Source organism: Dreissena polymorpha, chromosome 13, assembly GCF_020536995.1.
Source record: "Dreissena polymorpha isolate Duluth1 chromosome 13, UMN_Dpol_1.0, whole genome shotgun sequence".
NCBI lineage: Eukaryota > Metazoa > Mollusca > Bivalvia > Myida > Dreissenidae > Dreissena > Dreissena polymorpha.
In genome coordinates, this window is record NC_068367.1 from 13,005,228 (window position 1) to 13,023,304 (window position 18,077).

At 32.9% G+C, this 18,077-nt stretch overlaps 1 protein-coding gene across 1 annotated transcript in view; it reads left to right on the forward strand.

Moving 5' to 3' along the window:
* Positions 1–16,574, forward strand: part of LOC127855769 (uncharacterized) — a 22,093-nt gene extending 5,519 nt beyond the window's left edge. Inside the window, exons 2-5 of the mRNA XM_052391570.1 lie at positions 6,504–6,601; positions 7,478–7,573; positions 11,118–11,271; positions 16,234–16,574. Of these exons, the coding sequence (XP_052247530.1) occupies positions 6,512–6,601; positions 7,478–7,573; positions 11,118–11,271; positions 16,234–16,244 (351 nt within the window). The 5' untranslated portion in view covers positions 6,504–6,511 and the 3' untranslated portion in view covers positions 16,245–16,574. The remainder of the gene's footprint in view (positions 1–6,503; positions 6,602–7,477; positions 7,574–11,117; positions 11,272–16,233) is intronic.
* The last annotated feature ends 1,503 nt before the right edge of the window (positions 16,575–18,077 follow it).

An 18,077-nucleotide genomic window follows, 5' to 3' on the forward strand; every position in this document is an offset into this window, starting at 1 on the left:
GATAAATTGATTGGTACATATGGAAAGGGAACTCATTTCCTGTCTGAGATGAAAGGTTCATTCAACACCACCATGTAGCTATGTTTGAATAGAAAGTTTGACACGATACCATCTATTAGTACTGTATGTCTTCCACTCTTGAAAAGCTCCAAAATTACTCGGGGATGTTTCGCCATTGCGTTAATAAATAACACTTAAGTTATTTATTTCAAATTTTAAGAAAAACACAGTGCTTGTTTTCCCGCAACTTTCCTTGTGACATATGGGTTGTACTTGCGTTATTTCATCCACCAAAGAAGCTATGCTTTTTAAGTCATTCTGTAAGCTGACATTACATTCTAGGCATTATGATCATGTGATCGCAAAAGACAACTTAATTGAGCCAAATTCGTCTTACCTCAGATGCCTTACACCAGTAAATGAGTAAATTAATAAATAGTTAATGAATAACTTTCTACTTGATAAAGTTATTTTGTTTCTAACTGTGACTCGTGCCCCTTTTCACTTGAGCATTTTACGTGTTTATAAATCTCCAATAGAGGCAGATAAAACTGTTTGCATATACTTTTTTGTAAGCAAGCGTATGCAGTCATGCCATATTATTTTGTGTTTAAGTTTAGGATTGGTTCATCATATTCCTCATTTTCCTGTCAATTACCTCAATTTAAATTTTATAAACCTTACGCCGACTTTCCGATCTGTAATATTTTAAGAATTTTGCGAGTTATTTTGAAACGTTTGCGGTAATTAGTCATTCAAAACCCCGCGGGTGATCTTCAGCAGAAATTTACGCCTGGTGTCACTAAACTTGGCTCTCCGGGAAATCGATAAACTTGAATGATTATGTTAAAATTTAATTTTACGCCAACAAACGGAAACGCTCAAATTGTAAACAATTCTCCCGATTATCATATCACATGCGTTTCGACTGAGAGAAGAAAATGTTTATTTTTAGTAAGTTTTCTTTGTTTTCTAATATTTAATAGTGTACTTTAGGGATTGTAAAATAATCAAAACTTCCATCATCTTTTACTCATACTAACACTTATATCGGTATGCTATTATTCAAAATTATTACAAGTGTCGCTGATAAAAGGGTTTGTTCAATGGAACTTATAGACTAAAAGTAAGTGTAATACATGTAAAACAAACTCACATTGACACATCGATTTGCGTTTTCATCATTGACAATATTCACGTGAAGTCACAGATGCATGCCATTTCATAATTGACCAATGTCAATATTATTACCAAAATGCGTATCAAATCATGTTTAACTTACGTATAAATTTTATGTTTAGACCTATGCAATTAATTATTCGTAAAGAGTCACACTTTGCTATAAGTACATAGTTCAGCCGTCAATTTAACAAAGACGATAATGGAACATATAATGTTTATCGATTTTTGAAATTCAATTTAAATCATTAGCGTAGTATGGCTTGATATTAAATGTTACGCCATTTAGTAGCTTGTATATCGGTATATCTGTGTTGTGATTGATTTAAAAACGTTCGACAAGGGACGATATATTTTAAATCTAATTTGTGTCGTGTATGAACATGAACAGACGGCATGTTGCTACGACCATATGTGCACACGCCAGTAAAACATCAGCTGACACTCGCTTTAATTGCTTTATTGTGCCTGCCGACCACCTCATTATTTGACCGTGGTTCTATTGACAACAAATGCATCTTGAGTCGTTTAATATTGCAGTACTAACTATAAAGCAGTACTATATCTTGAAACGTCCAATTGAATACAGTATTAACCATTTATGCCTAGACAAAGTGCCTAGAAAAAAAGCATTGGCAAACAGCGTAGATCAGATGAGACGCCGCATCATGCAGCGTTCAATCAGGGTCCAAGCTGTTCGCTTAAAGTAATTTCTGTAAAAAATATTCTAAATATAGAAATACATATAATAGACATCCCTAATTTTGGAAATAAATTGATCCAATTTAGAAGGATGGGAGAGTCCACTAGGCATAAATGGGTTAATCTCATAGGGAGTTTCAAAGATTATCGCTGAATTTGTGTTTGGAAAATTTCAAGTCTTCTGGTTTATTGCAGTCGCACCAGGAAGTTATTGCAGTATTGATTAGAAGTAAATCTATACCTGATGTTAACAAAGAAATAAAAAATGGGACGCTTAATAGAGATTGGGTTAAAATTCATTACACTAATTTTATTGCCCTTAATGTACATGTAATAAACCATTACATCGCCAACCAATGTCATTCCCTGGTCGATATTTCTTGCGAGTTAATGACGTGCGTATTGCTGCTCTTGAATATGAACTCTGTATTTCTATTTGATCAAACTTAACTGTTTAACTGTTCTATACTGAATAAACAATTTAAATAGTACATATTGTGTTTTCAAATAATATTTTTATCACATAAGTCGTTTATTATTTTTGAGCAATTAACATATATTTATAACTCCCATGATAGTATCGGAGATTTCATTCCCTCAATAAGAAGAAAACAATTCACATGATGAAAATACTATCTTAAAAAAGATGTTGACAATAATTCTAAATAAAATACTTATAAAAAACACTTAAAACCATTCTAACAAATATTCCAGCACAGTGCTGGCGCATAATTTCCCTTGAGAGGTGATCTAAAGCTAACATCAAGCGACATCAAGGGTTAGAAAATCGTTTTGTATTAGTGGAGAATAGCAATTAAGAAGGCGAATCGGTTTCGTTCAAGTCAGTCTAAATTGCTTTCAGTTTGAGACTGATGTTGCCATACTTGTAAAAGATAACTCATGGGTATGCTTATACTATGCTAGTTGTATTATTGACTTTGAGCGACGGAAGACAATACAACTTATTTGACTATATATGATTATAATTTTAGTTGATATATTATGATTGCAATTTTAACGAGATAAATTAGTTCCATAAATCCAAATGTAACGTTATGTAAATACATATAAAATCTATACCAATGCCAATTATCAAGTCTAAAATTATAAACTTGCAAGATATTATTATTTTTATGGCATATAATATTACAATTTCTTCTTGACTGCATAATACTGCATAGTCGCCGCAGTAAAACTTAATTGTTGAATTTGTGTTGAGTATTTGTCAATAATATAGATACAGACTTATTAACAAAACTTTCTTTGCAATAAAACAACGTTCAGCATATTCCAGTTATATCATATGCTGTAACTTTTTCGACGTGTTCATAACAAATGAAAACGTAATATGCTTGTGTTATTAGACTTTTATATTTTTATTAATCTCATTAAGTGGCAAAAAAACATGAATAACGTGCCGCACTTCGTTTTATTAAACGAATCGACCAATGCTAAAATTCAAACATGAAAATGATGTAAAGTGCCCTTCGGACAGGAATACTCCACTTTACAACGATTCATTCCGTGCGAAACAACAACAAACAAAACTAAATATCCTAACTAACATTTCAAATGAGTTTAAGCTAAATGGTCTGCACCTTCTGCTGATTATCTGAAACAAAATCCAACACTAAAGTTTTTAAAGTTAACAACTCGTTAAAACTATATGTTGTTATCAACAAAATAGCCTATAACTTGAATTCAACATATATAGTTTAATATATATGTAATTTTACGAAAACACAAACGAATGCGTCTCATTTATGATTCCCTTTTAAAGGGATCAGTTATTTTGATACACAATTAGAAAAATAAAATGAATTTTCCCTGTTTAAACAAAGATACCAAAAATTAAAGCAGAGAAACCAGCAGGCGATTGATTATTATGATTTTAAAGGCAGTACACAATAAGATCGAATAAGTTATCATTTTTAATTTAGGAGTATGTATAGCTTATATAAATGCTATATTTTGGTTTTATAGTGAGTAAACATGAAATTGATCTTACATATTTGTATAAATAGAAGTCAACATTTTTTTGAAAATGTAAAATGAAGGTTATTTTATACAATTATAACAGCCGATTCCTTCAAATGGTACAGAACGTTGAAGAGAAGCTCTAAACACAATTTATCGATACTGGAAAGTATGATCGAAGTCAGACAAGAAAACTTTTAGCGTTGAGATAATCAGTTTATCTCTTTGAAGAGCCAAGCGTTATGGAATCCTTTGAATATTTTATGTCTATTCAATATATATAGCATCCTCTTGGACTGGTTCTTCAATGTTAGCTAACTGAAGTTTCAAGTTAATATATAGGTATGCATAATACATGAAACAGTCATGGTTCCTGAGAACGACGTCAATTAAACCATGCTAAATGAATCAAATGAAACTTTTATATGAACAGCTGATGGCGTTGATTTGTATTATTGAAAATACATTTCTGCAATGTGCGAATATTTTGGGTTTTTAGAAGTTACAAAACATAGAATTGATGAGTTAAGTACAAATACCAAAACTGTTGAATACACATCGTTGTAAGGCTCAGTTCGCATAAATGATTATATTCTGATAATATGTTTGTGGTATGTTTTTTTTATTAAACATGAGCATCTTTTGAAGTGTCCGTATGTCGTTATATTGTATTAAATATTAAATATTGTTTAAGATAAATCACTGAAATCATTTGAATAAGTCCATTTAAATGTTGTCATTAAAGACGAAAAACTTAAAGCTATCATGTTTCTTTTTTTAAGCCTTCAATGAACTTTCATTTACATTTTACAACGCATTTAGTGATTTTATTCCACAAGTATATTATCCAGAATGTTTGCTTTTTAATGTAGCAACAGTCAGTTTGTTGTATGTTTTCCTCTGGGATTCTCAAATTAACACACATACTAAGCGTATGTGCCACTGAGATTTCAAAGTAAGTGGAACATATATGGTGTATATCACTTTTATATATTTATCTATTTCGATTTATTTGTGAAACATAGTTGGTGATCGAATTAACTGACATTTCTGCATTTCATATAGTATTCAGATAAGTATGTGACCATGAACAATTTCAGACAAATGTAAGTTAATGACCATGTCAGACCTGATATTGTGGAATGCTACATCACAATGGTCTATCGCAAATATCCAATTACTTGCAAAAACAAAAGCTGCGTAGTAATCTTTTGTAGCGTTGGCATGGGTGTGTGACAGGGTGTTTCACACTTAATACAATTACTTCAATAAAGTGCGACTAAAACAACGCATTATCACACATTATGACATGACTTTCGGTGCATTTGTTTTTTCTTTATTCAACTTACAGTCAGGTATCACAAGTCGACATGAGACCTATATTGTTCTGTTCTGTTCCGGTCTGTTGTTCTGTTCTGTAATGAAATAATGTGATAGTAACCTGTTGTGCGAAAGCGCCGTTTACAGTGAACAGACTGTAAGCTCAAAGGACAAAAAAATATTCCGCCCTGCGTTTCGGTTTTGTCAATGTTATTTTTTAAAGTGCTGACAGAAAAAAGCTTGAGCATGCCACCATTTTCTATTTTAATAGAAAGCCTTAGTTTGAGTTTAAACGTATTTATTTATAACAACACATTCATTATATGATATGTCATTATACACATAATGCATATTTCAAAATGGATAAAACATATGGAAAGGAAACGCTTTTTCTGATTCTTCTTTATAAAACAACCTTACTTGAATTTGGTTAACACAAGCCTTGACAAAATTTATTGAAAAAACAAACAATGCGTTTTCCACCCATCTGCAACACTTTATTTATTATCTTATATTCTCACGTGTATGCATTTAAAAACATTCGTCAGTTCAACAACAGTCAATCAATTAAATGTTATAAATATCCGACAAAATGAGACATCTAAACACATTTTAGGAATCACTAAAAGAGTCAATTACACATAAATGAATAACCATTTTCAATCAATTAACATTTTACCGTTTTAAATGCATCCATTTAGATTTTCCAGTCCATTTGATGCTCTCTAAACGTACCTTGCGCCGCATGTAAGCGGATGTAATAAACTGACTGGTTTAGAAAGCATCCGTTTGTGTTAACAATGCATGATTTAAACATGAGAGTGACTTATGTAATGTCAATACCCATATACGGCGATTTCAATATAGTTAATCAAAGTGCTTGACAAAAACAACAATGCGCATGTATTTATTGAACCACGCTTGTGTAGAACAGGCCTGCAGCCAATCCTCATGCATAAGTGCACTGGTGATTTATGTTCAATTGCTTTTGCTACAAAAACATGAAGCGCACATGTTCCATATCAAGACATGTCAAGGTGTATTTATCTCATATAGCAAATTGACCAATACTGATCATGGTTGGCGTGTTTTGAATGCAGTTTGCTGTTTGTTGATGCTGTTTTGAATCGGCATCGAGTCAAATATCACATTTAAAGCTATGTTTACAGTTTCTTCACCGTTAACAAAGCACTTATGTCATTTTACGTATTTGTGCGAGGCTCGTTTGCCCTACGCATTCCTTTATATTTAGTTACTTTCTGTGCAATAACAACTTCGTTCATGTCAATATCAGGTAGGATAGTTATGATATTTATATTTTTTAGAAACAAACATGCAGACGCAGACAGTAATACTCGCAGCCATCTTGGCTTGCTGCCTCCTTGCGGCGAATTCCCTGGGGATGCCAACACAGCCAGACGAGGTCAGTCGCTTAAATATACGCTATTAGCAAGAATGAACTGAACTGAAATATGAGAACTTTACCACAAATTATTTAACATAAGTGATAATTCAGTTTTGCAGAAACATTTCTTTACCACATACTAGTAGCCTAATCAAAATTGCGTATACAATGTCTCGATACTGTGTGCTAAATTATTGTCTTGTAAGCTTTTCTTATAATGAATATGTACGTTAAGGTAACACAATATATTATGTTTAAAAACTTGAATCTATACAAGTGATATGAATAAACACGTGTTAGCGTTGAAATGTGGCGTTTGTTATTTAAATACAATTGGATTTGATAATAAATGACATTTGCGATGGGAATAAAATATGATTTGAACACGTGTTTGTTTTGAAGAATTTGCGCTTCTTTTTAAGCATAACTTAAATCTGAAGAATTTGAAATCGGCTTTAATTACATTTTCAAACTAAGATGGTGATTCCGTAAAAATAGTATAGCGTTTGATAATTCTGTTAATTCGATTTCGATGTATAGTCAATACGATGGTATTTAGCTGAGCTTTTCTCATCAGGCGTAATCGTCGACTTATGTTGATTTGTCGGATAAATTCAGTTATATGCAAATGATTTACGTATGTGTAGCCCATCGATTCCCGTTCGTTGACAAGCATATAACAATGTTTTCCGTTGAACATTAAAATCATTATTTAAATTACGCTTTGTATGATATATTTTTTCATCCACTCAAGATGTTGAATACCCGTGAACATCTTTGACGATTAATACGAATATAATGGCAACGTATGGTAGCGCCTATTTGATTTAACTTTAATAAGAGTAGACAAATACATGTATTTGTTGCATAATGGTATTTTACTGTCATTTTCAGAACGGAAACCCTCTCAGCGCTGACAAACGTCCAAAGTACATGGAGACGCGAGACTTGTCCTACTTCAAAGAATTACTACTTGTTGCACTGGACGAGGTATATATTAGTAAAAGGCATTAACATGTACTAGTATGTGCGCTATTGCTTGGATTGTTGATTATGTTGCCCATCACAACTGGCATGCACACATACAATTTTCTTAATAATTGGTTTGATTGGAAGAGGATGTGATTTTATTACCTTTTTGTTTTTTTTATTCAAATCGGATTTTTTTAAATGGAAATTACGTTACCCAAAAAGACTCAAGCGATTATAGCGGGCACTATAAATATAATTTGCTTGTTTAGGTCACCTTTCATTCGTACGACAGCATCTACTCATCCACTGGGAAATGTTCAAAATGAATTATTCTTAGGTGACCCTCTTTCAAAGGTGTTTAAATTCATTGCATAAGTTGAATCCCGTCATATGAGCGGTAACTACCTTCGTTGAAAATGTAATACCCATCGTGCAAAGAGATGATGGTTAACATGAACCAAGTCAGGATTTGTCTACAATTCACACATACCACGTTTTCACTCCATGATGTACTTAAAATGTGGTTCACAGCGTATTTTTTAATGACATGTCGGAGAAATGGTTATCATTAAGTTAATATATTTATCCATCACTGATGCATCACGTATTTGATAATATTAGTATTCGTCATGCGGGTATATCATATATCTTAGATTTCATTTGATGATAATCCCTTACGGTACGCAGACTGTCTTGGACATATATAAACTTAATTATGTTAAATCCCACAAGCATACGTATTACGTGCGTAGTGTACTTATTTAGAAAATGGACACGATACTTGAACACGTTTTTCTGCTTTAATTTCTCAGTTGTGGCAATCGCTGACTTAGTTGGTAATTGAGGTTGAAAAAATGATCAAACAAAAATAGCTGCGCTCAAGCTATGTTAGAATATGTTTACTCAAGCTGAACAGATGCCATGAAGGAAGCAGGTTACATATGTTTGCACAAACGCAAATTGTTTAACATTATACGCCGAAATATGTTTGCTTACACAAACGGAAAACAGCAATTTTAATTATTAACCATACAATACTGACTCTACGTTAACCCATTTATGCCTAGTGGACTCGCCCATCCTTCTAAATTGGATCAATTTATTTCCAAAATTAGAGATGTCTAGTATATTTATTTCTATATTTAGAATATTTCTTACAGAAATTCCTATTAGCAAACAGCGTAGACCCTGATGAGACGCCGCGTCATGCGGCGTCTTATCTGGGTCTACGCTGTTTGCCAATGCCATTTTTCTAGACGCTATGCATAACTAGGTTAATTAATACTTACTACATCTGTTTCCATCACGGACTATTATTAATTCTCATTAATAACATAGCTTAACACATTAAAACACATTTACGGATCCTTTACAAAACTTTTAAATACTTAACAATAAGCAATGTAGTAATTTTACCTTGAGGAACGGATCTATATCCATTGGTATGTGTGGATTATATTTGAAAACGACTTAGTGGAAATATTGATGCCAAAGTCATCACAACAAATGCTTCTCGATAATCCTGTTTTCTCTAAAACTTTGATCTTATTCATTAAACAGAAGCTTCTGAAAGTATATCCCTATGAAAGTCTTAGGTGTTAATATTTCTTTCATGTACCATTAAAAACAAAAACTTGCTCACGAGTTGTAGGAAGTGTAACTCGCTTTTCTAAATGGAATATGACACACACGGGTGCAGTATGGAATTGCTTTTTGTTCGTTTAAGTCGCATGTAGTTAAATTATATGTGTTGCTTGAAATGCCCATTATTCTTAAAGAGTCATTCTCTCTCCAAGCAATAATGGTGTCTTGTTCTGTGAAAGCTTGGCATAATGCATGTGCGTAAAGTGTCGTCCCAGATTAGCCTGTGCAGTTCGCACAGGCTATTCAGGGACGACACTTTCCGCCTAAACTGGATTTTCGGTAAGGAGGGACTTCCTTGAAACTAAAAGTAACCATAAAAGCGGAAACTTTACGCACATGCATTATGATCAGCTTTCACAGAAAAAGACACAATGTATGTTTTGAACTCATCATATCACCAACAAATGCAGTATCATAATTTGACATTTGAATGATGTATGACAATACATACTGATAGCAACTTTTGTGTTAACAGTCATACACTTACTTGTTTGCTAATTAAGTTTGAACATATCTTTGCTATTCCATTTGTAAATTGAACACTGTTTGAAGTATGTTTACTTTTAGCATCTAATACTATACTATTTTAGTCGATGCTCGATTAAAACAAACTGATTTGGAACGTCTAAGCCATCCAAAGAGCTAATGTTGAAAGAGCATTGCATGGTCCCACCCCCTACTCCCCCCCCCCCTTCCCCCTCCCCCTTCAAAAAACAGACACAGCAACAACACCTGATTTCATTAAGTCTTTAGTCATCTTTGGGTCAGTGAACGGTCAAATGCAATACGCTCGTCTCACCGAAGTCCAGTCATACACGAACCGCTATTGCATGTTAATTGAATATGTTCACAACGAGCTGCTTTGGGATAAAATCACTCTCAACATTATCGATATGTTGCGGATACAATTAAATATATTATTGATACGATTAAACATTAACTTATCGATACTACACGTTTTTGAAGAGCATGTTTCATTATTCATAGATTCAAATGGCATTCATCAAGTGAATGTGAATGTTAATTCCCTGAATGCGTCGCAGTGGCGTAGTTGATATTGTGTCCGCACAGCGACCGGGAGGTCATGGGTTCGCTACCCACCGTGGGGCGTTCTTTATATCTCTCTCAAAGAATCCAAGTACTGGTTCTAGTACCAGGACACGGAATCGAGAGCGTTTCAAATAAGCCTTAGGCTTTCGATGAAATCGAGCTTAAATAAATAGGTTTAAACTAAACTTAATGCGTTAAACACTACCTAAAATAGACTGGACCACCGTCAAAATTTGTATAAATAACAATTTACTTGTGTCGATGTAAAAGAATCGACACAGGTTGCTGAACTGAAATTTTATCATCGCACTCATTCAGGTTTTGACGGCTTATCGTATTGGTTATGCAGCACACAGTACGAACACAATATTTTCGAATGTTTTACATATTTAACATATTACGTTAGACATACTCATATAATTATAAGAGTTAATAATTGAATAAGCAGGTGCTTACGAAACGGCTAAAACGAACAGCAAACTTGAAAGTCGATCGTTACATTCGAATTGTTCTCATTACTCGCTTATATTGCAGTTGGGCCATGCTCTGTTAAAAGGGGGTTTAATGCAAAAATCCATTTCAAGGCGGAAAGCGATAGTACGATAGTTTACGCACATTGATTAAACCACATTTTCACAGAAGCGGCTCATTCATTTGAAAACCATGGCATCAGAAGACTCGCAGTTGATAATCGTCAAATATCATAATTTAATTCCGCTTTTTTATAAATATATTGCTTGCGAATAAAAGCAAGCCCTCAGTTCGTACACGCGTTGACAGGCTCTTAATCTATTAATGGTATTCACACGCCCAATGTCAAGAAATGATTTATCTTAATCAACAGCTAACAATTCAAACATCATTCCAGCTCATTGACGACGGAATCATCAATACATCGGTCCTTAACAAACCTGAGAGCAAAGAACCGGAAGTTCCCACGAAGCGCGGAGAGAGACTTGGATTGTGCTTCAGACGAAACCAGTCAGGAGCCTTTCATGCCCGACCATGCTGGAAGGAATCGGGTATGCCAATATACTAATGAATCCAAATGTGAAGTACCCACCGGAAGTTGTAAAAGGCAACTTCAATATGTTTGCGAATTATATGCACCGATATTTCTGATAAAATAAATTTATGTAATATCAGGCTCCCCTTATTAAACTGCGCAACGAGTAACTCAGAATAGGGGCATAGTAGACTCATGGACAAGACTGGGTTTCAGTGGAAATCATGCCTTGTTTGATTGTTTAAATAGGTTTTTAACTGAATACCAAAATACTGCAAACTTTAACCCATTTATGCCCAGTGGACTCATGCGGCGTCTCATCTGGGTCTACGCTGTTTGCAATGTCCTTTTTTCAGGACGCTAGGCATGAATGGGTTAACTTAAAAAAGTAAGTTAAGTGGAACAAGATAATGGTAGATATATAATGATTTCACTGGTATTTCACATGAGTTTGGATTGAAGAAAACAACACATCTTTGCTAACATTGTAACTGGTTTATAATAAAACACATATTGTATAAATTGTTATGATGGTTTGCATATTATAAGTATTCATTATTGATTAGTTTTACAAACACCGCAAATATAACATATATATGGAAAAGAGACGACTTTACATGTACACGTATTCAAAGAGTTCATTAATGTGTGTGAACATAGAGTATTCTAAATAAGTAGACTATTTTATCTTTACAGAATAAGGTTCGGTAAGATATTTTTATTTGTTACAGTTCAAATCCCCTGTATAGGCATTCAGTGGCTCGTAAAGTTATAATTTTACATATATAGTTTATTCTTTCTAAAGATTGTATTGGGCATTTGAAAACCGTATGAGTTCTTTGATCTTCAACTTCAATACCCGTTAAGCATGCACGTGTATGCAATCTTTCCTTCTTACCTTGCGTGTATTACAACAATATTGTGGTAAATTCGCCACGACTGAATGACTCGCAACCTTTTTATAATTGACATTTTACGTACAACACGTTTATATAGAAATGCACTTTGGATTGGTTGATAACTTTCATATTTAATTTATATTTTGTTAATAACTTCATTTTGCATGAATGTGTCTGCAAACAAACGTTTCAGTCCGTTTTTTTTCAATAGCCGCACACAAAGATGGCAACATCTAACGCATGCCATGCCATGTTTTTATTGATACATTACACTTCTCATTTACATATTATCCTTCACATAACGTATAACGCATATACTACACAGTCAAAAATTGTAAATTAAGAATAATGTCTTAAACAGAAATAAGCCGAGTTATTCAAACTGTATTTTTTTAACAATTGAACTTATGTAAGCGTATTTACGGTCAGGCAAGTTAGCTTTCAAGCTCTTATTTCAACGTGTTTTATTATGCAGGGCTCCATTATTGGAGATAAGGTGAGTCTGTCACATTGGTATTGTCTTCCTTAATGTTAATAAAGAGGCAGAAAACGTGACCTATACATGCGGAAGGAAGATTAAATAAGTCGCGTTCTGAGAAAACTGGGCATAATGCATGTGCGTAAAGTGTCGTCCCAGAATAGCCTTTGAAGTCCGCACGGGCTAATCAGGGACGAAACTTTCCGCTTTTATGGTATTTTAAGCTTCAAGGAAGTCCCTACTTTCCGACAATAAAGTTTAGGCGGAAAGTGTCGTCCCTGTTTAGCCTGTGCGAACTGCACAGGCTAATCTGGGATGACACTTTACGCATATGCATTAAGCCCAGTTTTCTCAGAACAAGGCTCAAATGCTCATTAGCCAGAAATTTGTGGTAAATAAAGGTGAATAAATTACGTGATAGCATTCAGTACTATTTTCAAACAAGCATTTTGTGCAGACCCTAGTGTATAATCCGCCTCTCAGCTTAATAGATTAATACCAGGAAAACTATATTCGAGCAGATATTGGGATACAATGAATGTATTTTTAATACAAGATAACAGTTGTACAGTTCCATTTAATGTAACTCTTTATATGACAAAAAAACTGCTAAGAGTGAGTATGAAAACTCAGTGAAACATTACCTTTTTTTTCTCAATTACCATTTTACAAATCGATCAAACATCTTTTTTCACGTATTCAAAATATAAAATCAGGTTTTATAGACAGAACTAACAAGCGGATCCAATTAATATTCTTTAACAATTATCTAAGGAGACAACATAACAATTGTAAAGTGTTTGTAATGCGGAGCATAAAAAAATTTGGAATATTACTCATGATTCTTTAATGTTGCATACGCAACGAAAATTATAGAATAGTTGTATGAAGCCGAAACTGCAGCCGTACCAGCTTGAATATTCGATGTATTAAGGTGTGTGTATGTTGATCCTGAGACTCCAATTTCCACTCCTTGTGATACGTATTTTAAGTTTCCTTTTAATTCGAATGAATGTATATGTTTTCCGAACTGTCCATCAGTGCTTTAATCTTTCAGTCTCGCATGCCGTTACCTTGTCCACACCTTTTGGTTTCCTCTCTGTAACCATACCACTCCAGAAACTGCAGAAATTATTAAACAATATAAAACAGAGGCAAACTTTAACAGTAAGCCATCTCCCGCCGGCCACTCGGGAGTTATGGCCCTTTGCATTATTGCCATTGGTTAATCTTAATTTTAAAATATCGTCGTGAGCATAATTATATCAACATAAATAAGATATTAAATTGAAACTTAACATATACGTAGCTTTAATTAAGGGAATGTGCGATGCAGAATAAATCTTGGTTCCTTTGATTCAGAGCTGTTTCCTTTGGATATATATTTAATGTAAATATATTGGAGCGTATCGTCCAACACTGAAAGAGATATCAACTTTAGATTTAATTGGATGATATTATTTATCGTGAAGTAGACACGAACACTAACTTTTGTTGTAAAAATATTGCCCTTTGTTTATATTTGAATATACATTCTATCCGGAATATACATTGAAAACTAAAAGAAGGCATCGAATTGAAGCTTAAAAGATAAGTAGGTATCATAATTGGAAACTTCATTGCAAAAACTCTGGCTCTTTCTTCCATATTTCTTTAATATTGCAATTTTTTGTTCTGAAATTGTTAACGAGGCAAAACGATTATCAAAAAAAAAAACAAGTAATATCAATTGCAAAGCTTAAGTATAGATATGTCGTATTGAAAGGACGCGAAATGCACTCATGCTTCTATATTTTATTTTATTTTATTTTTATTGTTGGAAATAACCTTTTAATAATAAATTTAAATGCTGAATATTAACCCAAATCATACATACATGTTTGTACCAAGTTTGAACATCTGTTAAATGGCAAACTTAAAAATATAGACTCACAATAATCACTGGACACGCTGCTTTAAACAACCAGGGCTTGAATACACGAGTTTCGTACTTCTTTGCATTCTTTCTTTGTATTGCGAATATTATTTTAGTTTACATTATATAATGTGTACATTGCGTATGACGCAGCTGTACAATCCTACATATGTAACAAACATATTTGTTATGTGAAATATTCTCGATATAGACCTTTCAAAGTATAATTAGGTTACAACCTTGTTGTTACACCGTATTCGTTTGCATAACATGTGATTACCATAAAAAGTGTGCAAACTAACTTAGTGTTCCAGTTTAACGTTTAGTAATCACATACCGCTTTCTCAAACTGACACATAATTTACGAATCACTCTGTTGAAAACGTTGTCTGTGAATTATTCATGGGAACATAAAAGCTTCCACTATCAATCTGACATGTAAAAAATACAGCGAAAAACACGTATCGCTACTTAATCATTGGACATCCATAAATGAATGACATTCTTGCTGACGGATTGTAGCACACTCTTTAAGTATTCCAGTCTCTTGACTTATATGTATTTAATAAATTCAATCTAATGCTTTTGCAATAATTACAATTGTTGGAACATTTTTGAAAAGCGAATTAGAGATCAGAATGTTTCCATACGAAACGAAAACGTGGTGAAAACGTAATGTCCATTCTCAGATGTATGTCTTCTACATTTGCCAGTTTCAGATTTGCTTAATACTTGTCTAATAGGACTGTTTTATTTTGGATTTAATTTATGTTAAAGATGTATCTGGCATTTCCTTTTGATCGAAACAAATTCTTATGAAAACATTTGATTTTTTAGGCCACAAAAATGCGTCAAACACGTCAACTAAACTATTGCATTTGTTTTTACGACATGAACAAAACAATGTTGTGCCTGTAGAAATAGAAACGTTTTCATACTGTAGCAGTTAAACCAGGTACATACATGCACACATGGTTTAAGCCAGCAATATTTCTGCCACTTCATGCACAAAAAGTCTACATATACTGACTGATTAAAGTCGTTTCGTGATGCTTATTATATTCAACACATTCTCCAGTTAATGTTCATGGCCCGTCTGCTAGATCATGTTTTTTTATACCTGCTATGAATGAATGACAACACATTAACAATTTAATGGATTAAAATTAAAGTAACAATAGTCAGTGCCGCCTTTTGAAATAAATTAAAAGGCTGTCGATACAATTGCTATACAGTAAAAAATATACAATTTCAATTGATGCTCTAAGTAAACAAATATAAAAATTCTGATAGTCAATCATGCTTGTGTTTTTACTTATATATGCTTAACCCATCTATGCCTAGCGTCTATAAAAAAAGGACTTGGCAAACAGCACAAGCATCATGCGGCGTCTCATCTGGAGCTGCACTGTTTGCTTGGAAGAATTTCTGTACAAAATAGTCTAAATATCGAAATAAATATATACAAGACATCCCTGATTTTGAAAATAAATTGATCCAATTAAGAAGGATGGGGGAGTCCAATAGGCGTAAATTGGTTAACGAGTAACACGTTATACCTGACTAATGAGTCTGAAGTATATGGGTTGTCAGTGTTTTATTGTCATTCACATTGTATTTCGTCGCTCACATTTAATCATCTTAACATTAATACTCATTTGGCACGTATATTTTGGTTTATTTCAGGACGAAGATAAACGGCTGTTAACATGTGTGAACGGCGCATGGACCACATGGGGGAACGCTGAGACTTAACTTACGCTTTGAATTTTGATATTTCATCTCGACATCCTTGATTTCACAATAAAAGATTATATTTTGTGTCATTTAATATTTATCGTGAAGACCAGTTCGATGTAGAAATGGAACATGTATATTGTCATTACTTTGTTAAATATCTTATATAAAGTACTTTTTGCAGTCTCAAAATAGTATCATTTTATTTTGTTTATTTATGCAATTTATTGTTGAGAAATTGTATGAATTGTATGTATTAATAATACATAGATGATAAACCTTCACGTAAACTGTATACACTTATTATTTACGACAATTAATCGCAGTTATGCTTCTACAATAATATTTATTTAAGGTGTCATCTGGACATAAACTATTTGATATATTTTTGGACAAATAATTGTGTTCTGGTTGTTAACAACAAATTGACTGACTTAAAGCCGACATAACAGTTTATGTCAATAATCGTTAGATTTTGAAGTATATTTTATTTTACAAAGCTTTTTTAGAAACTATATTATTAATTGTAACAGTATGATGAGCTTATGATTAACAAACACTATTCCACAAGGCTGTACTGCAAAATATTTTCTTCATTCAAAGAACACCTTATTTTGCCCAAGCTGTCCCATCCATGTTTTAACTTTACTCAAAAGCCAGTGAACTCGTTTAAAAAAGTTCTTGATTGAATATATTTATCAATTATGTTTTCGATTTTAAAACGGTTTAACTGTGATAAGCAAAACATGTTTTATGCTTTAAGCGAAAATATCATTTACTGAACACACATGTTTAAATCAATGGGATGTAAATATGTTTTCTTTAAATCTCGACCGTCCTTTGGAAAACTGTGAAATTAGCATTCAAATCAAGAAGATGGCTATTTAAAAGTTTCTTCATGTTTAAAATAAGTTAGACAAACATTCCTATAGAAACATATGTTGCATTCTATTATTATCGTATATTTAAAAAAAATACCCCTTACTGAATTCAATGTGATAATCACAAACTGTGTCATTTTAAGACTTTTGCGTCGGGGGTATTCACCTGTTCTTCTTTAACCTCTTTATGGTGTTATTTGCCGGAACTTTGTATCACGATTTGCCTATTGTATTTCATAAAGGTAAACGTTTCCCGTTTATGATTAAGATATCTATATTAAGAATGTATCATATGACCAAACACACATGCGCAGTATGGGAAAAGTAAGACTTTATGATAATACACAATCTATTTATTAAGGAAAGAATGTCGTCTCATCATATTTCCACAACTGATGCTACTTAAAAAATACATTTCACATAGCAGGGATTTCTCAAGAGAACAGAATTATTTTACATAATTGACATCAAAGGTTATTGGTTTGCTTTAATATATGTGTAGAAAGGACATATTGAAACAGTCAATATTCATCAAACGGATTGGAATATCTTTTAAGACACGTTTGATGTTTTAATCTTGTTATTTTTCTTTTGATAATTATCACATATGATACATTAATGAATTTATATTGATTGCTTATACTTGCGCGTTTGTATTAAATATTATCTCAATCGTTTGATTTCGATACAATATGTTATTCCGATGTGTTGTGTTAATTGTTGTTAGTGCATACATACATCATTAAATAAGGAATATTAATTACATTTTTGACAAGAATTATGTTATAAAAGCACTAACATAATGAAGCTATTTTCGGATGAAGTTATGCCACAAATAAACTTTTTATTTCAAGAAAGTATATGGATTCAAACACATAAAACAAAGTTTATGCACACATAAAGTTTTTTATC